General features: G+C 35.5%; 2 protein-coding genes across 5 annotated transcripts in view; one reads left to right on the top strand and one right to left on the bottom strand.

Moving 5' to 3' along the window:
- The window catches only part of LOC136781003 (ionotropic receptor 75a-like), a 13,144-nt gene extending 7,547 nt beyond the window's left edge, over window positions 1-5,597 (bottom strand). The window contains exons 1-3 of one of the 2 annotated variants that reach the window (XM_066739653.1): window positions 5,509-5,597; window positions 5,215-5,396; window positions 5,065-5,143 (exon numbers count right to left, since the gene is read on the bottom strand). In XM_066739653.1, coding sequence (XP_066595750.1) covers window positions 5,065-5,133 — 69 coding nt within the window. In that variant the 5' untranslated portion in view covers window positions 5,134-5,143; window positions 5,215-5,396; window positions 5,509-5,597. Of the gene's footprint in view, window positions 1-5,064; window positions 5,144-5,214 lie in introns of both variants that reach the window. The other variant, XM_066739652.1, reaches the window with a different exon arrangement.
- Window positions 1-24,507, top strand: part of Picot (putative inorganic phosphate cotransporter protein picot) — a 25,349-nt gene extending 842 nt beyond the window's left edge. The window contains exons 1-8 of one of the 3 annotated variants that reach the window (XM_066739657.1): window positions 8,483-9,797; window positions 18,801-18,991; window positions 19,463-19,702; window positions 19,984-20,071; window positions 20,692-20,918; window positions 21,025-21,174; window positions 21,276-21,650; window positions 21,781-24,507. In XM_066739657.1, the coding sequence (XP_066595754.1) occupies window positions 9,689-9,797; window positions 18,801-18,991; window positions 19,463-19,702; window positions 19,984-20,071; window positions 20,692-20,918; window positions 21,025-21,174; window positions 21,276-21,650; window positions 21,781-21,966 (1,566 nt within the window). In that variant the 5' untranslated portion in view covers window positions 8,483-9,688 and the 3' untranslated portion in view covers window positions 21,967-24,507. Of the gene's footprint in view, window positions 1-8,482; window positions 9,798-17,515; window positions 17,729-18,800; window positions 18,992-19,462; window positions 19,703-19,983; window positions 20,072-20,691; window positions 20,919-21,024; window positions 21,175-21,275; window positions 21,651-21,780 lie in introns of those variants that run through there. The other 2 variants (XM_066739659.1, XM_066739658.1) reach the window with 2 other exon arrangements.

The following is a 24,507-nucleotide window of genomic DNA, read 5'->3' as shown; positions in this document are numbered from 1 at the left end:
CCGTGATGCATGGTCGATAAATAAGATTGCAAAATGCACTTGTTGATGAGACAAGCAATTTCTCGCTGCTACTTATTATCAGACCAGACAAAAATTCATTAAGTTACTTCAAATGGTTCACTCATTGAATTACATAATTATTTCAACATAGCCTTATTTTTACTGTAATAATAACTATTTTAGAATGCTCAGTGCCTTTCTCGTTTTTTTTTTCTTCAATTTACTGCTTTTTTTCATAAAGCGTAAAATTATCTTATAAAAGGGCTGCGTCGTAGATTGGAGCAATGGATGATGTAACCTTTACGTTTGCCGATTCTTTAGCGTGAATTAATTCGATGATTCTCGACGCACGCAAGATTTGTGCATGCGCTTTCAACCGGAAGTCCAACAGGAGCACCCATGAAATCCGATTATTCACCCATTGCTCTGTGCAACGCTCCTGCACAATTATCACGAATCAATGATAACGATCCAATTATGCAAATGAGTCTCGATTTGACCGAGAGACAATGACATCCAGGATGCAAGGCTTGTTAGGTAGAAACCCGGATTAAGTTGCCCCATTTATCGTTAAACATAAACCACTCAGAGATACTAGTCAGGAGGGTGAGTGTATAGTAACAACTGTAAGCACGTGTACGACAATACTGCCGTGTTAAGAATAAAAATTGCATCTGTAATTTTTTACATTGTCAGTTTTTGTCACATATATCTTTATCTTTATACTAACTACGTTCTTGTGATTTCCCAAGTTACGTCTTGCCTTTTTCAATAATTTGTATCACTTTCAACTTTTTTTTCAATCATTTATGAACATGTATTTTAATTTGTAAACGTCCAATTATTTCGAAATATCATAAATGCCTCGTTCCACTTGCATTCTTAAAACGACAGAATGGCTCAATTATAGAGGTTAGGAGAAATTCGTTCTGTAATTTCATTGCACGATGCTTAATTTTGGCCAATTCTGGCGGGCTCCCACTTTTCTCACTTCTAACCTCCAAATTTGCTGTGGGGTCCCTCTAACAAAATTGACGCGAAATACATTTAATAAAGGATCTAACCTACAATTTAATGAGTTTTAACCGAGATTGCTTAATAGTACCCTTCCCACTCACTACTATGCAAATTGCGTGACGAATTTAATTACGAACCCAACCTAGTAAATGGATTGCATTCGCGGAACTGGCGTTATTTACATTGTTGCGAAGCGTTCAAAAACGTATCCGGGAATTCTTCACGCTCGTAAAAAACTCGCCACTTTGTGAAAATCGTTATTATATTTCTACAATTGGATCGTAGCACCAGCGTAGATTTGAGCGTCGTGATGTTGGGAAATGAGATTTTTCATTTCCAATCAGCTAACCTTTTCCACTAAACGGGGACTGAAAAAACTGGATCGATTCTCATTGCCTGAGAAAAAATGGCTTCAAGGATAGGAATTTTACGTCTGCGATTAATTTCCGGCTTGTGCCTCGACGATTTAATTTCTTGGCGCACCTACACCTCGGTTGGAAAACACGTTAATACGTCAAACAAGTCGATCATCCGGATTAACTTACAACCGTGCATAGACGCGTTCTTTGATTAACCAGACGAACAAACTTCAATTTACATTTTCGTAAGGAAAGCTGTAACGGTTGCAAATTAACAGTAAAGCTAGTTTTACTGATCTTTTTCTTCGTCCCAGTTAAAATGTATCACAAATCATATAATTCAGTCTTAGTGTAACAAATTATCTGAAAAAATACAATGAAAATGCAACAATTACGATGGCACTTGACAGGCTGGGTAGGTTGGGTATAATAGATTCGTGATTATTCATGATCAAAGATACACACATGTCAATAAACCAAACGATTTTCCGATAGAAGATAAATCAACAAGTTCGCTCTAATGTTTTTATTGGTCAGCTTAACCTCTTTAAAGAGAAATTTCTTTTGTTTATATTTGGAACGTTAATCGGTCACTTTGAGAGCACTCGAATCTGACCTTATCGGTCGAGGGTCTATTATTTATCTAGTATCTAGATTAGCTCGCGCTTAAAACGTTTGGATGTAACACAACACTGCTCGACCAGAAAAGCCAGAACTCGGTTTGTCCAGATACGGAAGATCGACGCGCCATCTTGTACGAGGAACTGATTAGCCGCTCGTAAATCTCCCACTAACGGATTCCCACCACGTAAGACGAAATTTTTCTGTTTGTGACTTTGAGAGAAAGAAACAACGAGATATATCAATAATTCATTAGTGGAACGAAAGTTCTGGACTGGTTAAAAGAGTATAATCCGTAGCACTTAGAACTTTCTCGTCGTTCCGTGTCAGGTTAGGTTAGGTCGTCGCGCTTTCGAGGGAGACGAAATTTCCAGCCAATTAGCAACATTATTCTCGGTTGAATCTTCAGTCGCGTCTGCCGGACTCTGGATTGGTCGCTTATTGAATTGAATAAAAATAGCTTGGCTGTAGAAATTGTGTAACAAGAACTAGTGGAACTGAGAAACAAATCAAGCGAATACACAGATTAGTTTTCTAAAGGCGACATTAATACAGAAAGCTGTACACTTGATTGAACTTATTCGTTGTTTTCGGTCTCACTTCAGAATGCAGAGAGCAACTTTCACCCAAATTATTTTGTCGAGTGAAAATTTCAGCTTATATATTATTATACAATAACGACGTTACGCGATGTAGTTGAATAATCAGATTCGATATATTTGTAAACATTATATTTTCGAAGAATTTTTCTCGTCTTACCAAGTGTCCATTTACAAGGGAAGGACAGAGTTTTTTGTTTGCTCGGGATGCTTGAAGAAATTATCACGAGGTTTTATTAAATTCTCGAAATATTTGCCAGGAGCACTGTTGGGTACCATCTAAATTGAGTATTTGTAAATACGTGCGATTAGAGGGTTAAGGCGCCTATTCAGGGTGACGCTAAACGCTACTTTTCAGTGTCAAAAAATAATCACGTGGCATTGTGGATAGAAAACGAAATTAATTATATGATTAATATAGAAAAGGAAGGAAAATATCGCCGCGTGACGTAACCAGCGATCCGATGTCAACGCTAAAAGTTGAGATAATCCAACCTAACATGGGAAACGCTAGTTTCAAAAACGATCCAATGCTGCATGAAATTGCAGTTTTATCGAGTAAAAAGGATTTGTTAAATCTGTACTGTAAACGGTCACGAGATAAATAAAATGAGAAAAGTGTTAAGAGGGTAGACGGACTTTGGATGTCGGGAGATCTAGAAAAAATATTGTAATAATAAGGCAAGCATATAAGATTTTAACGAAGATTTAAAATTTTCGCGATAATAAATGTGACGGTAAGAAAAGTATGGAAAACGTGATATCTCGATCACTCCGAAGTTTCCCCCCTCCAAGTTCGACCTTCGTAAGTCTCACGTGCAAAATCAGTCTAGAAATAATCACGAGATCGTCACGTTATACTCACGAGAACAAATATATGCTTTTGTTTAACCAGAAATATTCTACCATTATTAGCCCCGATAATCCTGAGAAGAAAACTGTACCCTCGTGTAATTACAGTTGTTCTCGAAAAAAGGCCGGCCATTTTACAGAGATGAAAAAATAACTTTGTCATTAGTTTGAGGTTAATTGCACTATTCTCGATATTGTGCAAAGTGGTAATCCCGGGCTGATGTTAGGAAATCCTTTATTTGCTTCTGAAAATTATCTCGTGATATAAGAAAGATGAGACATTTCACGAAAAGCCTTTCTTACGTGTGTAATTACAGATAAATATGAGAATCGACAAACAGAGAAAAATGAGAATAGAAGACCGAGAGTAATTAAACTAAATTATTACTCAAGCCCATTTGTAATCAGACGGATAAAATATTTTTCATTCGTTACCTGTTTACTTTAATAAAAAATTCATATATCAAATATTTAGTTTCTACAAATATTTTGCCCACACGCGGGCGATAAGTGGAAAAAAACTGTAGACATTATTATTTTTCTTACATCTTATCTTTCTCTCTTCCACCATTATTAGTTTATAGTTACTGCAAATAATTCCGCACAAGAATGCTTTCAACTTTCCGTACTTATAAAAGTTTTTTCTTATTATTAATTCAATTTTCTTTACTACTTTTTCAAATGGCTTCGTGGTTTAGGGTCTCAGAAGTATTCGGAAGTTTGGAGGTTGATTGCCCGAAATTGGTAATATCTTAGCGATCTCTAAATGCCCGTCACGTTTATTCTTGGTCGTAAACAGCACGATACGGAAATGAAGAAATCGATTTGAACTCTGTTGCGACTCAATCGTTTAGCATTCACATCACAATTTCTATCGTATTCCACTCGCGAAATACCAGTCTCTTGTTAACCGCGAGTTAACAGCTGAACATTTTTTTCTCGCTTTTATATGAAACATAAAAAAGCCATCCCTGAACGTCTACATTGATAAACTAATAAGCTCCGAACGGAAATACAAAACTCGAGCCTGATCGGTTTGCATTTAATTTGCCTTCATCACACATCTTGCAATGTCGATTCGAAATTGCAGCATCTTTTATTGAATATTTATTTAAAATCTGGTTAGATTTAAATAGTCTGGTGTCTGGGACGTGAATAATTAAAGAATTTGCACGTTTCAGAGACACACCAAGGGAAATGTAGTTTACTTAGTTGAAGAGTGTATCTTTTACTGGAAAGTGTAAAAATAACCAAAACGCGATTATGTCGAGTCTTATTAGGAATTCTAGGCCCTTACCAAATTACTTTGCTTTCTGCTTTGTTGAATAAAACATACAAAACGCACACGTACATTCAGGACAGTGCTAATAGCTCGGGTTCGATTCTGGGAAGCGTACGTTGTATGTGCTGATTTAAAACTGTTGACCCCAGTCGAAATGCCTGCCCTTCGTGCCTGGCAACGACATTTTTTCGGTGATATCAACGAGTGAAACTACAGAATCCTTCATTATTTCACTTAACCTTTGCAAATAAGATACAAAAATTATACTCGGCGAATTCGGACACATATCGCAGTACGCTCTAAATACCTATATCACTATTTTTTTTTTCGTTACCTTAAAATTTAAGGCTACCGATATGCTTGATGCCAACTGGTGCATGTGTCGGAATTCGTCATCAGTCATCGAGCACAATCTAGGCAAATGCCGGAAATTTTTCTTAATATGTTTATCGTGGATTTTTGAGGTTATGTCAGAGGAACCTACCAGGAGACTTCTATATACACAGTAGTTCTACCGTGTTGAAATAGTTGCAATTTTAGCTCAGCAGGAGCCATGGAAAGAGGATGTGGACGATTTTCTGATTATCCGATTACACAAATGTAACCGTGGTAGGTTAATCCCAGTTCTACGATAACTTCCGGTCCTCGTGTGCTTTCATTTTGCGCCTGTCAACAGGAAACGCACAATACGCCTCAAACTCATTATTCACTTAACAATTTAGATGGCTTCGTGTCAATCTCTGACACGATTAGCCATAAAATCTTTCCTTTCTATTACACTAATTAGTTCGCTTCTCGTGCTGAGCGGTGATCAAACGAAATCGTCGTCATATTGAATGTTTTCCAAACAAACCAACCGAAACGTTTGAGCATCCGAAGAGGGCGCTGTTGCTGGAAGATTTGAATAGGCTAACTTCATCATATACATACGTGATAAGAGATTAAAGAGATACATATATCTTCTCCACACACCTTGGCAAATTGGCATTTAGCGAATCGACACGTGTTGAATGACCAATTAGCTCTGGACGTAACTGTGTTTCATTTGGCAATAATAACTTTCCCTTTGACGATTACGTAAAAAGCCAAACCATTACAGAGATGATTTGATATCATCCTCCATAGACTTGTCAAAATAATTTTTATAAATACAAAATAACCTGATCTAACCAGATAAATCCGCGACATTTGAGGTTAAATTTATTTCTGTTTCCGGTTGGCAAGAGCTCTATTCAATAGCTATTGTCGCCGTTATTGTACAGTGAAGTAAATAGGTAAAATTTTATAAATAGAAAATCATTTTATTTAAACTCCACAAACAATCAAGATTTCAAGATCAACCAAGTGTAGTTTCCGGTTTACCAGCAAACCAATTGCAAACATGCAATGTCAATACGATTAAGAACTTCCGTAATATTAAATTCTATCGTCTTAAATTAATTACTTTTATTTCTATTAATATCAATACGAAGTATACGGACTGGAAATAATTTGTGTCAAGGTAGTTAGTAAATCATTGGCTAAATTATAAAACCTTGTAGACGTTTGCGTCTAAGGACGAATTTGTTTCCTGAAATTTCAGCTCCTTTGCGTGTTCAATTCTTATTGAATAAGTCTTCTTATCGCTTATTCAATTTGAAATGATAATATTTCCAATTTAATTGCAGCAAATAAATTTATAACGTTAATTTAACATTGTTTAATAGCTTATATAATTATTCTTAGGTCCGTACCATTAAACAAAGCTAAGCTCGAATTTCAACTTAGTATCTACTTAAAGTTATTAGGTTATGAATTCTTTGAAAAAATACAAATGGAAACATTTAGTAGGTTACTTATAATTTTAATTATACGGTCACTATTTTGACTCAATTGATGCTAGTCGACTTACCTTAAGACGAAGGACCGAGCTAAAAAAAGTTATTGAAGATAAATTATTAAGACAACTTGATACTAGCGAAGACAGCGCTAAAAAGACATATTTAAAATACAACAATCGTTACCTCAAATCGAATGATAATTGTTTATAGCAATAGATAAGATAGGGATCACTTGGAATCTGTTATCCTCGAATCATACAGGGAACTTCTTTACCGATATCAGTGTGAATCTCGGTCATGGTTTCTTCTTTATCGATATATGATTTCTTATAAGGTAAGGAAGTATTGTTGCGTAAGATAAAATAAAGAAATAAATAACCGTGATTAATAAATGGTATCCAATTTAAGTTAAGATATGCAGCTCATAGTCCAGCGTTTTGTTATCTAATAAGAAAAAATTGAATTGCGTCAATTGACTCATTACTACTTTAATAATAGTTTGAAAATGAAATTTAACAAGTCATGCCCTAAGCGTTACAAGATTACGTGTCGCCAGAATCAATTTACGTCAGGCAAAAACTGGAGCTATTACGTGGAAATGTGGAGGAACCACGTGAACTTTCTGCGAAATTAAGAATGCTTTTGTGGGACTCGTGACTAAATCGAAACATCTAAGCTGTACTCTGGCCATTCTGGCGACGGAAAATTTTCGTCTTTCAGGTGTGTAACTTGAAATTTAGTTTTTGACAAAACTTTCACAATCTGCAGTAGTCTGTATTTCTGATTTTGGTTCCACCTACGTAAATCCAGTCTATGAACGCTAGCTTCGTAACACATTCGGTAATTCGAATGTTTCGAGAAATTGGTTACCGGGCGTTTATAGCGACGCCTCTCTCGCGGATAGAAATAAATGAACGTAATCCGACAGTAATATGAAATATAGTAAAGCAGCGCAGATATCTCCATGATTTTTGGCTCCTACCGAAACTTTTCTGCTATTAATAGCCTAACATCGCGTAATTTTATTTTTGTCTGTCATTTGGCCGCGCCATTGAAGCTTTTACGTTCTGCAATCATGCACTGCAGGAAGTTTCATGCGAGATCAGCTGCTGCACGAGTTTATGCACGCCTGCACAAATACATTCGCGTGTTTGTACATTTATTTTCATTCTCTCATTCAACGCATTCCGTTTCGATCCGATAAAATATTACAAACGCAAATGCAATTTGTCGATTCGTTCTTTGGACTAACGAATCGGCTTTCTTAGATTTTTGGCAAATCCTCGTGATCGAAATATTAGGTGTTATCGCGCGAAGAATTCCGTAAGCCTATCCTTGAGTTTTATCAAGAAAAGAAAAGTTTCCGAAAGGAGCCAAAATAACTGTTTATTTGCACGCTTTATCAAATTGCCCTTATTTTCCGCTCGAGCAAAAATACATATATAATCAGAGAATTTATAAGTTATGTAAGAATGCTGATGGATTTTTAATAAGATGGAGATAAGCAAAAAGTGGGATGATTTTTGGTATTTGAGCCTTTTTCCCTTACACGTGATTCACTGATGGCGTAACAAATGACTTTATTCTGAACACGTGTATCGTTGCCCGTCCACCCCCCTCACTCTATCTATCGTTATAACCGCAGACTCTTGTTTTGCATCTGTGTTCGTTTTGCGCAAGAATCAGCTGCTATTTTTTCCCCTATCGTAAAAATCGCGGATCTCATATTTTCACATGTTACGCTCAACACTTGTAAGAATATACAATTGAAATTTTATTATATAATAATGTCAATTATCCTTATCCCCCCTGATACATGCGATTACATTTGGAAGGTGTCAAGCAAAGAAATATATTATTAGGACAGTTATTCAAATTTGTTTATTTTTTATTTACACTGTAATGACATCTTTATTGCACAATAAAATACATTGGGTAATTAATGCATACTAAAAATTTATTCGACTTAAATCCTATTATGTAATCAGTAATGTATACTTGCCTTACATTGCTACGTATTGTCATCTATTACAGCTCGTAATATGGATGGACGCCATACATTGTGTATAAAGTATTTAAATACAAACCGTGCCGTGCCAATGAACTTTCAAGGTTCTCAGGAGTAAAATTACGCCCACAATTTGTTTAGAAATGAAAAAATATATCTCAAATAGAACTTGCATTTATTTTCAACTGCGTCGTATGTCTGGTTCCATACCAAGCATCATGAAAAAATTTCTGAGAGAATTTTCTAATTAACTAGCAAAACTGTGCAAATAAAGCATCATTTCGTACACTTGCTTGCTTGATTTTCCCAGGAATTTCAAGCATTCGATGCGAGACTCGAGCGTGGGATGGTTAAAATTGGTAGACATTACTTAATATTGATATTTCGGGATTATGAAGAAACGGTTAATTGAAGAATTTTAAAAGCAGCTGCGTTCGTGACAGTAGAGGCAGACGACGCAAGAATGTCCACGTGATTGGCTGATTGACGCCGATGCGAAAGTGGCGCCTTTAGCGGCCAGCCGGGGAAGCTCGGTTAGTAAAAGAAAGACTGCGATTGGCCGGTGAATCTTTGTTATGCTTTCCTCTCCCCCCTTTCCCAGCGAAACTTGTCGAGCGTGTTCGTGTGAGCTCGGGCACGCTTACACGCGCAAAACGCGTCGTGTCGGCTGAGGCCGGCACGCACACAAACATAGGGCACAGAGGGACAGAGCGATTACACACGAGATATACTGGCCAAGAAAGTCTTTGGTTGAAAAGCTGAAGAGGGAGAGGTGCCGGCCGATTGTTAATCGTCGTTATCTGTACGAAACTGGCAGACGTCGTCAAGACCAAGTGGGATCAGCAGCTTCTCAAAACGACCTGGTGCTTCGACACTTGGCCTTTTCACGAGCTTACACGACCACGCGCGAATGTCTTTCGTGCTCGACTGCGTTTATCGTGCTTTTCCGTGCTTTCCCGAAGCTCCCTGGCTCCGCTAATCGTGTCGCACGACTCCTCGACTCTGTAAAACCATCGACCGTCATCTCCAATTTCATGTGCCAATCTCGATAGTGCTCGATTACTCTGCGCTCCTTATTCGCCAGTAATTGGAGTTTACTTTGTCACCCAGTGTTCGGTAAATAGTGTGCGATGAGTGGCAGCAGAGTTAACGGTGAGAACAGGGGACGAAATGGCCACGTGCTCGTGTGGGAGCAAGCCGGCCTCGAGGAGATCGATAGACCAACGAGAAAAAAAAAAGGTAATCATTCAACTTTTCCCCCTTCCCCCCATTACCCCTCGTTAATGGTATTTATCGCATCACAATGCGCTTTTCTTCTATCCCCTCCCCACATCGTTTCTTCCACTCTACTCCTCTACACCGCCAGACGTTCCATTTTTCAGAAATTCCACGAATCGCTCGACCATTTTTCTGTTTTCTACTCGCTTACATTCTCATGCTGTATTTATCACTTCGGCCTGCTTATCTACCATTTTTATCAGCTCCTGCTGCCTTTTTTCGTCTAGGTTCGAAGATGCTCATTTATCTTAGGGCTTTCCCGCCATTTTTGAACATTTTTAAATCGCAAAGGCGTCTTCGAACTGTCTCCTTCGGTATGTGTAATACGAAACGAGCGAACCGGCACTCATCGATTCTTTTTGGTTGATTTACCGGAGAAATTGTGCGAGCACCACGTGCTCTACCAGACCTCGTGCTTACAGCAATGCGCGCATTTCTATCGTTCCACAATCTCAATGCGCGAACATAAGACTCGCAGTCCCCTTATCATTTTTTCTTGCATCATGCCTCTATCAGTATAGATATAACTCACAGAGAAAATTTCAAACGTGCCCAAAGTGAAAATTGAAAGTCGTGTTTCTATTTTTCCTCCAATTTTATCGCGTTGGCCCCGTTAAGAAGGTTAATTGGGCGAACCTTTTTAACTTGGAGATTTTTCTCGCTTGTTTTTCAAGGCCAGGAAAAACCGTTGCGCAAGATTACGGCAAGTTCCAGACCGAATTTATCGTAATCTGCCTGCGGTAGGAGGTAGAATCGTAATCATAATCATAATAATATGAATGTAGCGTTCATGCGGACTCTGACCATCGCCATGTTTCCAGTGCATTTTATTGGTTGTATGAGGCGGATGCATACATATATCGTGTCTCGTTTCGAGTACTTTTAAGCGACGCTTCGCGAATGATGAGTCAGATTGGCTAGAAACAAATTGCATTCGCGTAAAAACCACTTAACCTCTCGTGACAAATTTGATTTCTGCACGCATATCTGACCCTGACGGTCCATAATGCCAAGTAAACCAATTAAAAGTCTATCTGTCTTTTGCCAGCCTAGAATTAGAAAGCTCGAGAATAAATAATTCGATTTTTCAGAGTTCTTTAATTCATGATTATTTCGAGTTTGACCAGAGAAATACTTGTAAATGCAAGATCTTCGCTGAAATCTCCCCTTGAACTTTCCATTATCTGTGATCTTATCCAGCTGGTTTTAATTAATTTTTTACTCAAAATATACTAGTTTACGGTATTTCAGAGAAAATAAATTTATAGATTTTCTCGGATAATTTATGGAGGTCTTTGCTTCATGGTAGATTTTCTTGCCATTTTCTTTGCAATACGCACCTGGACGCCTTGTAATTCCTTCTTGAGAACAATACGCGTCCCTTCTAGTCCAGGGGTTGAAAATATAAACCGGTCTTACGACAAAAGGACAATAGTCCCGTCATTAAAGAAAGGACCCATTCAAGAAAAAAATGGTGGTGCTAAAATTTTAACCGTTTTCTCCAAGAATATCGTTGAAAATTCCACAGATAATTTAAAAAAAAATCATTTTTCTTTTTTCTCTATTATTACGCTACCACGAGAGTTATCCTGTTTTCCTCGTTAGCTATTATTTCACACTTTCCCTCGTGGCATAAAGCATCAATTAAATAAGCAGGAAATTTATTATCCACTGATGATATTACTTTGCAGAATTAACGTTATTCACTTAGAGATGCATATATAATCTAATTTTAGCATAGCTAGTCATATTCTAATTAGTATTAATGGTGCAATAATTCTTCAATGAGTATCGTTCAATCTAAATGTGACATAATCTCTATTATGTGATACTACTACAATCATGTAATTATTAAGCTAACTAAGATGTAAATGTACATGTCGTACGTGGAATTTTGAAGATATAAGAATATTTCTTATCAGTCATGATTCACATTGAAATTCAATGAAGCCAGATTGCAAACTATGTTTGGAGGAAATTACAGGCAACAAGAATATCAGAGGGAGGGAAGGTGAAAATTCATAAATTTTAATAGCGAAGAAACACGTATTCAAAGCTTTTTCTATAGTTGACTGGAATTCTTCATTTGAAAGAAGAGAAATAGCAGCGTAATATCATTGCTAAATATTACGAAATTTCTTAAATTCCTCTTGAATATGCGATAAAAAATTTTAATATATACTTATTCCTTCCTAGAGAAGCCACTTCCGGTCGGTCAAATATTTTCTTCAAAAAAAGTTAGACTTTACAATAATAATCATTACTCTTATCAATATCAATTGTAGTTAATTTTCCTTTTCTCTTATCACGAGCTGTCCACTGGAAGTATAGGGTGCTTCTCTTAGAACGCCCCAGCACTTACAGGGTTTTTCTGTTGCTACAGGGTGTAAATATCAATTTTGGACAAAGTATTTTTTCAAAAGCCTCTTTACATTTGCATTCAAAAATGTCTTATGCGAGAAATTGATATTTCTTATAGTTACGGAGATAAACGTCTCTTAATCTCACACTGTAAATTTTTGTAAAACTACATCAGAAAATCAGAAGCAACTTTGTAACTACAGCGTTTGTCGAAATTTACACTGGACTGTAAAAGCACAACTTAATAGTTATCGCTAGAAACTTGTTCTTAAAAGTAGAAATGTAAATTTTCAAGGACTATCGTTGGTTACAATGTTACTTACGATTGTTGCTCTAATTTGACACGATTTATTTACAGTGCACACTTTAATAAATTTTACGAGTTGCACTCTGTATATCGTGAGTAAATGAATCTTCCACTTGATTCTATCGAGACTGTACAAACTTACACAGTGGCAACTAAATGAGAATGCGTAACTGTACAAATAAACAAATAAAGCCCAGTAAAAATGACAGAATTAACCGATAGTTACAGCTACTCATATTATGTACATGCATTATTACACATTCTGATCTTTTCACTATCATTGTGTTGGTACGCACAGTCCCTGTAGAGATTTCAAGAATTTGGGGGGCAGAGATAGTATTGAGTGAAGTTAACTGTTGAAAGATCGACTAATCAATTTCCTAACTATGTATGTCAATTTAGTTGAAAAAGAAAATACCGAAAAGTTAGTTGAAATTTAACTTCCTAAATTTTCTTTACCTAAAAAATTATGATTTATAAGTGAATACTTTTTATCGAGTTGTCTATTACTACAAGAAGAAAATCGGAAGATTTGTCTGCACAGAAAAACACACTTTATGCAATTTTTCTCAGTTTATTTATTCAAGCAACTTTCTCACTTCGCAGAGATTGCTTAATTAAGGATAAATAATCAATGAATGAAAAGAGTGAGATTATCAGTAGTCCATTAGTGTTCGCCGGTGATGTAAAAATGATCGGTGAACGCGCTCGGACATAATGAAAAGTTTCAAGGTCAGCGAATTTCCTTCGCTCATTCCTACTGCTCGATGAGTCAGCCAATGAATGATCTTAATCACTTTTGGTGTCATTAAGATAACCATTATCTTTGCATCTCTTTTAAGTTATAAATTATACTCCCGCGTAACGTAACATTTTCATAACTGCATCTCCATTTTTTGTCGAGTTACCAAAAAGCTTCTAATCCTCCCATACCACACTCATCAAAATTTATTTGTTAAATAAAAATATATAATTGTACCATAAATGTTTTATCACTTTTTTACCCATCACCCTCCTGTTCATAAAAAAAGTACTTTTCCAACCATATACCATTTGTGTAATACGACGAAATTTATATTTCATATTTCGTCATCGCTCAGTGCTCAATGGAATGGCCAAAGATTCGATCATGCGAATCACATTGTCGAGTGGTGTATGTATGTATCACGCACCTTATCATATTGTACGTGGTCAATTATATTGAATTTATGATGATCGTGCCTGATAACGCGGAAGTAACACTCGTGTAAATTTTTATCTATTCTTAAATATCTGTGATTATTGTCAGCACCAGACAATGTCAACTTGTTATTTTCGAGATTTATTTTTAACCGATATAGATCCACTAGCTCACGATTAATTTCTTCTTTTATGTGTCGCATGCATTAATAATTGGAAAAAATAGTGAGATTATCAGTTTTTAACGTTTCTCTAATCTTCACGTTACAAAAGAAATATTGGTAAGTCTAATTAGCAGGGGCTTCTTGTGCTTACTTGTGTCGTATTAACACATTGACATTTAACTATAAAGAAACTGCTCGTTTCTTTGTTGAGAAATTATTTCTACTTTAGGTATACGTATACTATATTAACTGTTCTGTTTGTGTTATCTATGTCGTGTATACTATTTATTCACTATTTTGTGTTTATCTTTTGTTGTATTTATATACATATATTTCTCAATACATATTGACATGTAATTATAAAGAATCACACACGTTTCTGAAGAGAAATTGTTTGTTCAGTATAATACAGTCGCTGTATGCTTGTTTGTTTATTTACATCGCATATATAAATATAGTAGTGAATATAATATAATTTATTTGCTATTGGCATCTATTTAGATATATATTCCTATATGTATACTCCAATATACATTACTAAGTGTATCGCATATACGTAAAGAATATATAAATCTTCATTCGTTCGTTTAAGTGAGAGAATTTTTTCGAGAGAATCACCTCTCTCTGTGGCTGGTGACAAGACTTGCACGTGAAAATGACGTTCAAGTCTCGTGCAACTCGAGAGCCTTTCATTTGTCTACACTATTTTTACTTCCACTAACTTTAAACTACATTCTCACGATTTTCCTACTCCATCATTCACGAAGAATAATTATTACGATTATTTTTGGTAACTTAATCCCAATCAAAATAATTATGCAAATTTCGTTGAATTCGTTTAATAAATACAAATATTATCAACTTTTTTAATAACCGAATCGATGTGTGTAGGTACTCATTTGAAAAGGGAAGAAATTTAAATGTTATTATACGAGTAAATCTCATTTCAATTTGATTTGATGCTCGTAACTGCGTAGCAACGATTCACATTCCTTGGCGTGTATCAGGTAAATACTTAATCGACAAAAAGGCACGAGCTGAAAATTCTGTCAGTAATTTTCTAATCTTAAAATTAAGGGATTCGACGAGATCGGTTAACTAGGGGAATTTTTTGAAAATATTCTTTAAAAATTAAATTGACGCTGAGTCGAGAAAGGGACAAGAATAATTTTGCAAGTAGGAAGAGAATGATGAGACAGGATAAAAATTGCAAGTGCTATTTCGGTCGAGAACTCGGCAACCACGTGCTTAGCGCCTGCTGTGCTGCCGAAAACACCCGAGTGTATCCGAGGGCGAACGAGTCGACCATCCGGTTTCAAACGGTCTTCCAAAACTCATCAAAACCTTCCCGAGTCCCTAAAGTGCGAAACAACGTAAATAGTGATATTTGACCTATGATCTCACCATTAATTAATTACGATTAGTTGACAATATTTTAATTCCTTAAGAATTATCCAAACGTTGGTTAGAGCTATGCATGGATTTCTGAGAAATAAATTATTGTTTTAACTCGCGTGGAGCATGATAGTTTCGTAGCTCGTAGGAGAATATAAGTTTCTAGAATGTCTCCAAAATGTTTTACGACGTTGGTAAATAAATAATTATCGAATAAGTACTGCGTGCCCCGACAACTGTGGATGTCGAAGGCCACTTCGCGAGTTTATTGGCCGAGATCCAACGTTGCTCTTTCCTCTGACGCCTACGAACCTAACCTTTCAATCATACTGAATAAACACTTTTGACTCCTTATCTGGGATTCCCGAAAATCTACATACCGTGAAACCATATTAAATCAATAAAATTCACTCTTCATCAGGAATCACGGAATCCTATAAACTAGATAACCTATAAATTGGATGACGCATTTCGAAGTGGCAGTCTATTCAGCTGTAAACTCATTGATTTAGGATAAACCATCTAAGAAACTAATTATATTCACGTGCTATTGACTGTGTTCAGTTTAAAGCTGGCCAAACTAATATTTCAAATTATTTTTTACAGCATACATAAAAATAAACACGTAGAGCTCTTGAGACGACACGCGTAGTTTATTTTTCAATGATTCGAATTTGTTTAACTAGTGGATATCGTTCATCGAATCCAAAGGAATTTACTATGGGATGGTAAATGGAAGTAAATATGATTTTTCAGCAGTAACGTGAGTCAACAAAAAAAAATGCAGTAACTTGTTTTTTGCTCGTATTAAATGTCAGCTAAAGTTTTCGAAAGTCATTCACAACGAGCTTTGCAATAATACACGTAGCAATTTCTTCTGGATACCGGGTGACCGTTTAAAAACCTTCGTGCGATTGTCTCGAAATCTGAGTTTGAAAATAAAAAATGATTCAGACAAGGTTTTTAAGGCTCGAAGAGTGCTTCATAATAATTTGCTGGTTTGACCTTGAAAGGGTTTTTGAAGGTCATGCGGAGCTTGTCTTGAGTTTTTTATTTGGAACAGCTTATATATAATATTACAAGTATTTATAATCGACCATACAGCTTTTCTAAACCATCTTTTCATTATTTTATTTTATCCTCTCACTTATAGGAAATATTTTAACTTGAGATTGAATATACTTGTGGATTTGACTGAACAGTGTACGTGACCACTACGAATATATACACACACGCGCGCTTAATCACTCACCTACGTGCATTTTCAAAGCAAAATATCTGGTAAACGATTGGACGAAATAAAAAATGGATTTAGGATAACTTTTGAGATCAGCTATAAAAATATATAATGTGTACAGAATGTTTCATTTTCAACGTTTAGAATGATTTTTGTGTGACCTTTAAATAATATTACAGAGTCAAATATCAGCATCACATTGTATTTCCCCATTCGGGCCAAACAACTTTTGTCTAAAACATTTCTTTACGGAGCTTCATTTTCTCAAAAATTGATGTAGAGTTTTCGGAATGGAACACCCGGTATAAATGGATAAATGGTTGCAATAAATAATACCAATTATTTACACGCTATTATTATTTTAATATATGAATACCAGGAATCATTTAGTGAATCTTTACTGATGATGTTCGGATGCCTAAATCAGTCTTAATGATAAATCAGGAGAGGAGCCATAGCTAATTGTTAAGGTCGACTCGAGGCAGCAAAATTAAAAGACAATTGGTCATTGTCGATCGTCGATTACCGATTCTCTTCAATTATATCAAGTGCCGTTAAGAGCTGCGTGGGTGTCTAAATTTATTCCTGGAGAAGCCTGTCTAATAAACTTATCCAGTGAGTAAGATTAGCTCAGGAAACGCCCTTCCCTCTTTTCAAAGAGTCGAAGAAAAAAGTATTATTCGTTGTGTACAAACATGGTCGTTTAGAATTTACAAGTCATTTCCTAGGTTAGGTTAAGAGGATTAGGAACACCTTAATTCTTCTGTTACTAGGGGCGGAAAAAAGATAAGTTACTTGGAGTTAGGAAAGAAATCAATAGCTGGATAAGGTATGTGGAAAATTTCGTGTCTTTTCGAACCCGATTTCATCTGACATGAAGTGAGTCACAGCCTAATCGGTCGTGGCTTCGTGGATGTTACGCCTAGTGCGTACTGCGTACCCGTATAACGATATATAGCAATAATTTATAAACACACGAAGACATTGTTACGCCAAGCATCTCACATTATTTACCTGCCTGGTTACGAGATTTTGTGCAAACAGTTGATTATTAAGCTTTACAGAGATCTTTATCAATCGTGATTGGCTGGAAAATGTCGAGTCCGCCATTAACCTTTAGACTGTTGATGTCTTTTCTCAATTATGTTTTAAATCTCATCTACGACTATTTGGACTATTAACAATAGATTTATGCAAAAATTTCATCACAAGATCGTACATCATTCGAGCGTTCCTCGGAAATCTAAAGGTAAAAAGGGAAATCAATGTGACATAACGTCAACCGGAAACGTAAAACCATAATACATTCAGATTACGGAATTTCAGTGATCTACTGTGGAAATTTAAAGTAGGATTGGAATTCGATTTATTGCAATTAATTATTAGTGCTATATCGTTGTAATAATTCAGCAAGAAAAATTCGATTGGTTTAAAATGAGAGTATTGAACTTGGTCCGGTCGTTCAAAACTCAATTCCAAAAGGTTCTACTCTCAGCTTGAGAAATTTTACTTAACCTAATGTGTGCGGTTGTAGAAGATACACTTAAATTACTTAATAATTAACTTTAAGGGAATATTTTTCCACAACCTAAAACCGATTAGTTTGTTGATGTAATATGGCAAGTTTACACTTTTTCCTCAATCCATTATTGAGATAACAGATATACATGAATGACCGTGCTAGTAAACACTTTGGTGCCTTAAATTAAGATGAAACTCTTCAGAATTAAGAAAGCTATAGGTATCAACATCAATTTCATCATAATATTATTGTTTAATGGTACAATTTTTCTATTCTTTGTATTTTGCAAAGAAAGTTTCTTTAATTATGATATTTACAAATTGAATATTTACTTCTTTTCAACTGTCTCTCTATGTTCACTTATCATTATGGTAATAGAATAAAGCAAAAAAGTCAATCTGAATGTGTCAAATAGAAGTTAAAAAATTTGAAACGGACCAAGGGAGTAGTTTGTTAGGTTATATTACCATCGAGTTTCAAAGGTTTTAATAATTAAATGTTGGTTTGGTTTATTTACTGTTTGTTAAACTTTGGACATTTTTAGAAACAATTAACGTATATAACTTCAACGTCGTTATTTAGTATATAGATTTGATTCTACGCCAATGCTTTAATATTAATAGCAATATCATACTAATGGTCAAATCTGAATAAAGCAACAGACTAAACTTTAGATGAATGAGTTGAAAACAAATAAAGTAACTTATTTTCACAACAATTTCAATTAAAATGATAATACATTACTTTCTTTCAAAAAGAAATGTTAATTTCTAAAAATTAATATTTTCCTTTTTTCCAGGATGGATTGGAACGCGTCATATGGTGACATTTATGCTTTTCTTGGGAATGGCGAACGCTTATGTGATGAGAACCAATATGTCGGTCGCCATTGTGGCTATGGTCGACCATACCGTTGATGCAGACAAGGAAAAGGAAGTTGTCACCGACGAATGCCTAAATGCTCCTTCCATCAACGAAACTCACACTTCCGTAAGAATTTTTATTTCTGTATGCATAACACACGTATCTGATAAAGAAAACCACTGGAGAAAACCACAAAAAATCAATAGATGTTTTGAAACCGGAAGTCCTGAGGATCACATAGAAATTCTCTCGATCTTACTCGAACATTCTAAATAACTTGCAACATTTCCTTTACCCTGCAATGCAGTATATTATTGTTTGATAGTCGCTATCTAATCTCCCGTAGTAAATTAATCCTCCATGGCGACATCAATACAATCAATGGCGTCTTCACTTTCTAGAATAAATTCTTTCTCAAAAATGTCCATTTTCAATTGAAACTTAATTGCTTCATTCTTAATTCTCCATAAGTTCTATGTCAAAATACATATTAATGTACAATAATAAACAATGAGACTTCTAGTGTGATAAAGTATCAATTGTTTGATTTAGATATTCAAATGACTATTAGCCTTACAAAAATATTGAATCTTTCAGAGTGCGAATGGTGAATTCAAATGGGATACGACGAAGCAAGGATATTTGCTGAGCTCCTTTTTCTACGGCTATGTACTGACGCAAATACCGTTTGGCATTCTGGCCAAGCGATACGGATCCAAATACTTCCTTGGTATTGGAATGTTGATCAACTCCATCTTCGGCCTCTTGGTGCCTGAATCAGCCAGACTTGGGTATTACTGGTTAATGGTGGTTAGATTCATACAGGGTCTTGGAGAGGTATGTCTTCTTCCATCATCTAACTGCCATTTTTTACTTTTCAATGAAAAGATTGAGTGTTTATGAGAGAGAGAGAGAGAGAGAGAGAGAGAGAGAGAGAAAATCGAATTTGTGAAGGAAACAGAAGCAAAATTTATAACGAGAGAAAGTTATAGTGTGAAAGGTTTAAAATAGTATCGGTGAGGGGATTAAATTAATGGCTGGGTTTCGTCATGGTGTGAACGCTTTTTGATCGTTCGGGTGTATTTCCTCCCCCTAGGAATGGATTATCCCTATTGCAGGGTCCGATCGTGCCTTGCACCCACGCGCTGCTGGCAAAATGGATACCGCCAAACGAGAGGAGCCGGATGGGAGCCTTTGTCTATGCCGGTAAGCTGAGACATCACACCAACTACTCCTTAAACTTGAAAAACCTACGGGATAAGACACTCCTAGCAGGAAAAAATTCAATTCCGGTTCGTCTCTGCTGGAAGCTTCTGGGACTCCGTTACCGAACCCTTTCAAGCATCGATGATAGGTTTTTTTTTAGAAATTTGGTAACTCACGGTTAAACGCTCTTATAAACAGAAATATTTTTCACTGCCATAGTAGCTTAGATGAAGTACCGGTACTCTAGGGAGCAGTTGGAATCGCGGGAACCCAGGAGAGCGTCCCTTGGTAACAATGAGAAAGAATTCTTAGCAGAGCACAGAATAAGATTCTTTCATGTTAATATTATTATTGTATTATTCAGTGAGTTTTATAGACGATTGTTAGGAATAATGTCATTTACGAATGACTGTAATAGGCTTAAACTGGCAATTGGTAAGAGACAAAGGTGAGGAGTGTCGCTTTATACACAGTTCACAAGACTTCTAATAGGCTCTTTGCACAATGACAAGAGTGGGATTGTAAGGATTCTGCTAAAGATATTTAATTATCATTTTTCAAGAAGTGTCCTTCGTACTAAGCAATAAATCCTAAAATTTTCCCTCATGGTTGTCCTTTAGGTGCACAGTTTGGAACAGTAATATCCATGCCTTTGAGTGGTCTGCTGTCAGAGTATGGATTTGATGGGGGCTGGCCTTCAATCTTCTATGTCTTTGGAGCTGTTGGTACCATCTGGTGTATAGCCTTCTTATTTATGGTCCATGAAGATCCTGAATCCGATCCAAAAATCTCAGAGGACGAGAAGAAATACATCCTAAGTGCTCTGTGGGGTAGTGCTGGAGCCACTGTAAGCTTGATGTTTAAATCTAATACAAATAAAAGCTATTTATTTCTCTTAACTTCTCATTCAAAATCCTTGGAGTTTATAAGAAAATAATGAATATTTGTTTCAGTCTCCACCAGTTCCATGGAAGTCTATTTTCACATCTTTGCCATTCTGGGCAATTCTGATTGCCCACATGGGCCACAATTATGGATATGAAACGCTTATGACAGAGTTACCCACATTCATGAAACAAATTCTTCACTATGAAATTAAAACTGTAAGTTTAAGCCACTGGTTTAAAAAGTTTTAAAGAATATGGCTTGGTAGAGATTTTAAATGCACTTAATTATTATTATTATTACATTTTCTTTATCATAGAATGGAACAGTGTCGTCTCTGCCCTATCTAGCTATGTGGATATTTTCAATGTTTATTTCTCATGTTGCTGACTGGATGATTTCTAGCGGGAAATTCAATCATACGAAAACAAGAAAGATAATAAACAGCATTGGTCAGTATGGACCAGCCGTTGCCCTAGTTGCTGCTTCTTATACAGGATGCAATCGTGCGCTGACAGTTGGACTCCTCACCGTTGGTGTGGGTCTAAATGGTGGCATATACTCAGGATTTAAAGTAAATCATCTTGATATCTCGCCAAGATTTGCTGGGGTATTGATGTCTTTCACCAACTGTCTAGCCAATCTTGCTGGGCTTCTGGCACCAATTGCCGCAGGTTATATTATCGTTGGAAAGGTAACTTTTACTCCTTAAGCCAAATATTTCCTGTATAAAAGTATAATCGATTCACAGAATATTTTTAACAATCTCATAAAATTCTTACTGTTAGAAGGATTTCATAATGATTAATTTTCATTCATTTTAGCCAACTCATGGAAAATGGAGGACGGTATTTTTAATTTCTGCAGGCGTGTCGATAGTTTGCGCGACATTTTATATAATCTTCGGTTCCGGTAAGCGACAGTCTTGGGATAATCCTGACAAGGACGACGAGAAGAAGGATCAGAAGGAATTGGAGGGCGTGAAGACCGTGAACGAAACTCAGCACTGACACTTCTATGTAAGAGTTCCAGACGAAGGACCTGGTTGAGTTCAGCTGGCCTATTCTCTGCCTTACACGTTCATTCCCTCCACGCTCGCTCGCCCACGTTCAAGAAAACGTGGTGCCATATGTTATTGCAGTAGTCACATTACCGTGAATTCTGTTGGTAATACAGTGTTAATCTTATGATAGTGACTCCGCAGATGCGTTTTGGTCTATACAAAATGGTATGAGAGCTTCCGCTGTTATAAATGGTGCAAAATAGGGAGAGGATTTATTCACTTGCGCGCCAAGAGCTAAAGACTATAAATGGAATGAGTGTTGAATGTGTGAATTGTTAGAAAGAAACTTGAAGTTTTCGTAGATAATATAACTTAACGCATGTTTCTTATTGTATCATCTCGATCATCGTTTATTAGCATCCTAAAAGTTTTAGCTACTTCTTGTGGATAGTGATATTAAATGATGCTTGATCGAAGAAAGCGTGCGACAAAGCGATCATTTGAACTTTCATGAAAGTTCTATTTTTCATCTAGAAACCATTCCTTGTTCTCTTCCCTTCTTTCTTCTTTCCTTGTTTATCATATCCTTACATTAGTAGCTAATACGCTTTGGGATTGTGCATATCGTGAAAATGAAAGTTTTGGGAACCGACGAATCTCTCATAGTAGCATACGACATGCCTTTAATGAAAAATATGCGGTACTTTGTTTGAGCAAAATCTAATTTGGGTAACTAGTATTTGCTGGAAATGAATTTTCATTCTTTAAATATGTCTTTTCCGTCATTTAAAATACCTTTTTTTAATCGTGACAACCGCTAAGTAAATAAGAAATGACCACATTTCGTTGTATACTATATTTATCATGCATACGTACAATTGGTAGTTTTTCTCCCAAATCATATTTTGTGTGCCAGCAATTAATTCTTAACTGTACATATCTCGTTGGTCAATATTTGACTTAAGAAAATCGACTTTTTTTTAATAGTTAATCATTTTTTACACTGTATCAAATAAAAATTCTATCGCGAGCAAAATTATCTGTACAGATAAGGATTAATATAAAAGAAAAATGGCTACAGTATTATTTAACTTACATATGCTCATTATTTTCTGTTTCTTCTCCGTTCTTTGTATTATTAAATACTGCCGTTTTGTATTGTTCAATCGCGATTGACGATAAAAGAAAAAGGAAGGCTACTGAGTTTCTTGTTTCAAAGTTTCAAGATTTCTTTTCCAAATTTCCCAGGTGCTGGCAACAATAATGTATAATACGACAATAGTTTGTTATATAGACTTAGAAACATTAATATTATTATTATATATTATATTATATAAAGATTGTAGATATTTGCGTATAGAATCATAATAAGTTATAGACATTAGATGAATGATAATTCGTAGCTATTTATGATATATATATTTTTAAAGGCAAACAATTATCACCAGTTTCCAATTTAGACCAAAATTTGATATAACACGACACAAACTTATAATTTTTGTAGATAATGTTTAAACCATTTGTGTCAAACTAAGTCAATTTTGGATATGAATAGGAAGCTACCCTCATTACCTCGATTATTTTGTCATAGTATCGAAAGTGAGAGAGAAAGGCGATACTGTAGAATGCATTTTTTAACGCTGTGTATCGTCAAGTAACATTAAATAGCCGTAATTCCTTTTTCTAATATAGTCTAAAACTATAGGGAAAAAGAAAAGATATGGCCTCCTCTTTCAAAACTTACACTTACAATCGAAAAGTAGAAAAGCGTTCCAAAGCTTAAAGAACAATTTTTCTGTCGAGTTTATATGTGTATTAATATACACATATAAATATACATACATATATATTGCGTCATTTGTTTCTATCCATTATTTTACCATGATTTGTAGATATCTAAAAGTTCAGAAAATTTAGCTTCGTCATTCAAGAATAACTGTATGTACATATGTTAGATGCGTATACGTGTAAGTAGAAAAAAAAGTAGTGGTAATGTCGCCTGTTTTTTTTCACTGAAACATCAAATCGCAATACTGAAACATTTTTTATAAATATACACATTAGGATTTTCCTAATTAATATGCCAACTGGTTCAACGATTACTTTGTAATCGACTCTCATCAAATCTCTCTTTTGCAGATTTTTCTCACGTGAAAGTGCCCTTTTATAGACAAGTGAGAACATAAGATACTGTATAAATTGTTATATAAATATACCGTTTTTATTGCAAAGATAATCTAAGATTTTTGCAAAAGATATTTTTGAAATGCAATTTATATTACAAAATTTTGATTGCTTGCAATTATATAAAGTAAAATTGCGGAATTAGTGCTATTGCTAGATAATAAAAATCAAACCATTATACCAAGGCTTTACAATTTTTATGAATTTATTATTAAAGATGTGTGAAAAATTCGTGGTGAAAAAGTTACCCATTAATAGATGACTATTTGTACAATAGCACATAATTTGTTGCAACCTCGACATATTTTTATACAATTATTTATGAACAGTGTACATAAAAAATATACATATATCACAAAAATTA

This window comes from Prorops nasuta, unplaced genomic scaffold (assembly GCF_024137725.1).
Source record: "Prorops nasuta isolate Cenicafe-Biocafe unplaced genomic scaffold, Cenicafe_Pnas_1.2 PNAS00021, whole genome shotgun sequence".
Lineage (NCBI taxonomy): Eukaryota > Metazoa > Arthropoda > Insecta > Hymenoptera > Bethylidae > Prorops > Prorops nasuta.
The sequence above is the reverse complement of the archived record's forward strand: the minus strand, read 5'-3'. Positions and strand labels throughout refer to the sequence as shown.